At 51.1% G+C, this 4626-nt stretch overlaps 2 gene segments (V, D, J or C); both read right to left on the bottom strand.

The window, feature by feature from the left end:
- The window catches only part of LOC106001562, a 1970-nt gene extending 1530 nt beyond the window's left edge, over window positions 1–440 (bottom strand). Inside the window, 2 exon segments of the V gene segment in view lie at window positions 108–235; window positions 340–440. Coding sequence covers window positions 108–235; window positions 340–385 — 174 coding nt within the window.
- A 314-nt stretch (window positions 441–754) lies between these two features.
- On the bottom strand, window positions 755–3625 carry LOC106001561. The segment is given in 3 exon segments: window positions 755–765; window positions 3152–3475; window positions 3580–3625. Coding segments are annotated over 3 exon segments (381 nt in total).
- Between the last annotated feature and the right edge of the window lie 1001 nt (window positions 3626–4626).

Here is a 4626-nt window from a genome sequence, read left to right as displayed (position 1 = left end):
CTGTTGTCTCTGGAGATGGTGAAGCGGTCCTTCACGGAGTCTGCATACTCTGGGTCACTACTATCACCACTGATATATGAGAGCCATTGAGGCCTCTTCCCTGGAGCCTGGCGGATCCAGTGCATGTAGTAATCACTGAAGTCGAATCCAGAGGCTGTACAGGAGAGTCTCAGGGACCCCCCATGCTGTACCAAGCCTCCCCCAGACTCTACCAGCTGCACCTCACACTGCACACCTGCAAACACAGAGAATCCTGGTCAGCAATGGTCACACACATCCACAGTTCCTCGCACTCATGTCCATTTGCACACTCAGTATCCCTTGCTCCCCATGAATCACCTTTCAACAGAGCAACAAGGAGAACCCAGCGCAGCCCCAGCTCCATGGTGGTGGTCTGTGCTCAGTCACTGGTGGAATCAGCTCACAGAGCTCAGGTCAGGGCTGGGCTGGTTTTCATGGGCAGAGGGACGTCCTATTTGCATGTCCTCTGCTATAAAGCAGCTCTGGGGCAGAAGTCTCAGGAGGGCAGTGCACAGAGGAGATGCAGGTGGAAGACAGAGATTGTTAGATGAGTGAATAAACTGAAATGTCTGTAATCAATTGGCTTCAAGAAACCCAGTGATGGAATATGAACTTCTTTAGAGAAGTTAAACTCTGCTTCCAATAGTAAAGATTGCTGAGCCATTTGCTTTTAAAAACATTTTCCCTCTGCCTTTTGTATTGTTTATTGTTTGTATTTGGGAGGGTAAGGGGGTCACCTAAAATCTGGAACAGGAATGAACAAATATCATAGAGATACTCACCAGACACTGTGGAAAATGAACTGGAAATCTAATGGGTAGGGACAGGAGGGAAGGATTGGGAGAGAGCAACAGATGGGAAGAATGGTTCATAAAAAACTGCACTGAATGTACCTGATTCACGTAACTAAACCTGCTCTGTACATCAACTACACAACATTTTTTTAATTAAATAAAAAATAAAGGTGCCGTTCAGTGAGGCAGTTTATAAACACACTGAGGCTTGATCAACATTGCCCCTTTCAACATTCTAGCCCACTCCTCCACCTCCTCTTCCCTGTCTCTGCTCAATGTTCAAGACATGTATGCTGACATCATTGAACAAAGCAGTTTGTGGACACAAGGCATGTGGATCTGTGTCATTCCTTCCTCACCTTTCCCCTTTGACCCACCCTTAGCTCACTGTTCTCAATTCTATGGCCTATGCACTGTATTCTTGCCAGTGTTCTCCACGTTGTCTCCTTCATCCTTCTACCATTTGCCCCTCATCTCTCCACTCCCAGTACCCACTTTCTGGTGCTTACTTTGTTGTCCTTTGACTTAGTCTTTGTGAAGAGCTGTACTCTTTGATCTCTCCATAGCGTCTATTATATGTGTCCCAGTGAGACATATAACAACAGCAGGAGAGGACCATAAGCATCGTTGTTCTGGGAAGCAGGGATGACCTGAGCTCTCTCCTCTTATTGCACATGGAGCACTGCTCTCATCCACGCACATTGTGAGAAACCTGTCACCCAGGAAGGTGGCCACGCTAGACCCAGGCCCCACAGGCACATTGTCCCCACTCCTCACTTGTCTCTGAAGAGCCTTTTCTCCAGGCCTTTACACAAACACACACTTGATACTGGGGCGTCGCAGCCTGGCTTTTGAGTGACCCAGGACTGGAAATACCCCCCGGCAGATCAATGCGGCACATTAAAAGCCAAGCCTGTTGAAGGTTGCAGTGGAGGTGTTGTGTGGATGGAATGAAATTCCTCACTAATTCCTCTCTGGCAACCTGGGTGGATCTGAGTGGGAACAGCCCAGAGAGGATGACATTTCACCACAGAGACAGCATCTGCAGCAGGCTCTGCAGGAGGTTCTAGATCTCTTCCTGATGGCCAATCGCAGGAGCTCCCACCCACCCTGCACCTCCACAGCCCACGTGCTCCAGGAGGACCTGGCCCCAGCCGGTCCTCAGTCCCATGTGCACAGGCTCAGGACAGTGAGGTGATGCAGGTGAAATCCCAAGTGACGACTGTTTTTACACTCATCCATGTCCCCTTAGCTACAGGTATCCCCTGAGCTTCCTGCCAGAGTCCATAGAGAGGAGGACGGGACAGTCCAGGGCAAGCAGCCTGGGGACACCAGTGAGTTCTTCCCAGGCATGCAGGAGCCAGGGCCACAGCCTCATTGACCTCCAGGTCCCGTTACTGGGCCTGGGGTCTAGAGACTGAATACAGGCCATGTCTGTAGGGGACTTAGTGTGAAGGACAGGTGTGGACAACACAGAGACAATTAAGAACTCATGAGTCTTTCTAGGATCAAGCAGCAACCAGATCCAGAACTGTGGTTGAGAATCCTATCCAACCTCCTCATCTACAGCATGTGTAGAAAGGGACAGAGGCAGAGGAGCTGGTGGGGGTCACTGGGCCCCTGCAGGTAACCACAGCTCAGCGACTGCGCTCTGTGGGTCACAGAGCAGCCCCTGGTTCTGACCGATGGCCCCTTACATGTCACCAGGAAAAGGAAAGGGGACAACAGGATCAAAGCCGGGCTGGATGCTGGTCTGTGTGAGCAGAACGGTGGGCCTTGAAATCCATCAGTGACATGAAGGCCCTGGCTCTGCACAACATCCCGTGCACTCCGACCTGAGGATAAAGACTGACCTAGCCAGGGAGTCCACTGCGTCTCTCCCAAGTCTGAGAGGTAAGAACTGAGCAAGGATCTTGACCTTCCTCAGATTTGACCACAGTGATCTCAGCAGTGTCCACCGAATGTGCATGGTGCTGTGTCTAGTCCTCTCAAGGATGCATCAGCAACCACAACAGACACAGGGCAATGGAAGACAGAATAAGATGTGTGCTGAGGGGTTGGAGAACAGTAAGAACACAGTTGACTGCTCTGTGGGGGACGCTGTGTCCTGTGGAGAGGCCAGGCACACAGAGGAGTCAGGGCCTGAGCTCCACAGCTGCTCCTGTGACTGCCTTGACCTCAGTGTGAGCCCAGCGCCCCCTGCTGGTGCTGACTGAGCATGACCTCAGTGTGTGCTGAGCGCCCCCTGCTGGTGCTGACTGAGCATGACCTCAGTGTGTGCCCAGCGCCCCCTGCTGGTGCTGAGTGCCCTGCAGGGAGGTTTGTGTCTGGCCCACACTGGATTTCCTGCACTGTGTCGGTAGCACAGTAATAGACGGCTGTGTCCTCCACTCTCAGGCTGTTCATCTGCAGGTAAAGTGTGCTCTTGCTGTTGTCTTTGGAGATGGTGAAGCGGCCCTTCACAGAGTCTGGGTAGTATGTGCTACTACTACCATCGATGGATGAAATCCACTCCAGCCCCTTCCCTGGAGCCTGTCGGAGCCAGTTCATCCAATAACCACTGAAGGTAAATCCGGACACTGCACAGGAGAGTCTCAAGGACCCCCCAGGCTGCACCAAGCCTCCCCCAGACTCCACCAGCTGCACCTCACACTGCACACCTGCAAACACAGAGAATCCAGGTCAGCAATGGTCACACACATCCACCGTGCCTCCCACTCAGCTCCACTCACACACCCAGTGTCCCTTCTTCTCTGCAAATTACCTTGTAAAATGGCCACAAGGAAAACACAGGTCAGAGCCCCCTCCATGGTGGAGGTCTGTGCCCAGTGCTGATCTCAGGATGGACCCCTGGAAGTCAGGCCTGACGTGCAGAGCTGCAGCTTTTCATGAGCAGAGGGAGGCCCCATTTGCATGTCCTCTTGGTATATAGCCAGCTCTGGGGTGGAATCTGAGCAAAGGCAGTGCAGAGAAGACAGGAGAACCTGAAGTCAGCAGTGACAATGATTACATGGAAGAGAACACAGACCTCATCCCGCAGCAGAGCAAATGCTTTAGGAGATCTCATCTTACTGTATTTTACACAGCACAGTCAGTCCTCGCTCACATTAGGTGTCATGATGTGTGCATGTGTCACATTGTTTGGTGGTATGAATTTGTAATAGAAGAGTCTCTTGATTGCTAGAGAGGTGTACTGCCCCTTGAGCTGTGTGTCCAACCATTTTTGCTGTATATTTCTTTAGTGATTTTGGGGCTATGGCCATGCATTTTTCCTGGTGGTATGGGCGGTGTTCTCCTATCTGTGCTTTCTGTGCAGCTGAATGGATTGCTGTGCATGACCGTGTTTATCTCTGGGCTGACACTGTGTCTCTGGGACTGGTTCCAGTCATTCCTGCCGGTCTCCCCTACCGAGGAGGTGGAACCAACCCATCTGACCATTTTGTCACTTTTAAACTATGGAAATGCACTTATTTTATTTGTTGCAAACTTGTTCAGCTTTACCACACAGAGGACTTGTTTATAACATTTCATAAGCACCACAGCACAGGGAAATCTGCTTCACCAGCAGCAGAGTCAGGAAATGGGGCATTCTTCCGGAAGCAAGTCCTTGGCTTCCGCTCCACCCCTCCTCCCACCAGCAGTGGTTGTGGGTTAAGGAAGGCTGTGTGCTTCCTACTGCAAATGTGCTAAGGGGATCATTTTAGGGTGGTCGTTTTATGTTCACTTTTCATCTACTTTTATTTTTGGCATTTGGGTTTGAAATCTCAGCCTTGTGTTTGCTCAGCACGCTCTCTGCCATGTCTTCAGCTCC

This window comes from Dipodomys ordii, unplaced genomic scaffold (genome assembly GCF_000151885.1).
Source record: "Dipodomys ordii isolate 6190 unplaced genomic scaffold, Dord_2.0 Scaffold317, whole genome shotgun sequence".
Lineage (NCBI taxonomy): Eukaryota > Metazoa > Chordata > Mammalia > Rodentia > Heteromyidae > Dipodomys > Dipodomys ordii.
The sequence above is the reverse complement of the archived record's forward strand: the minus strand, read 5'-3'. Positions and strand labels throughout refer to the sequence as shown.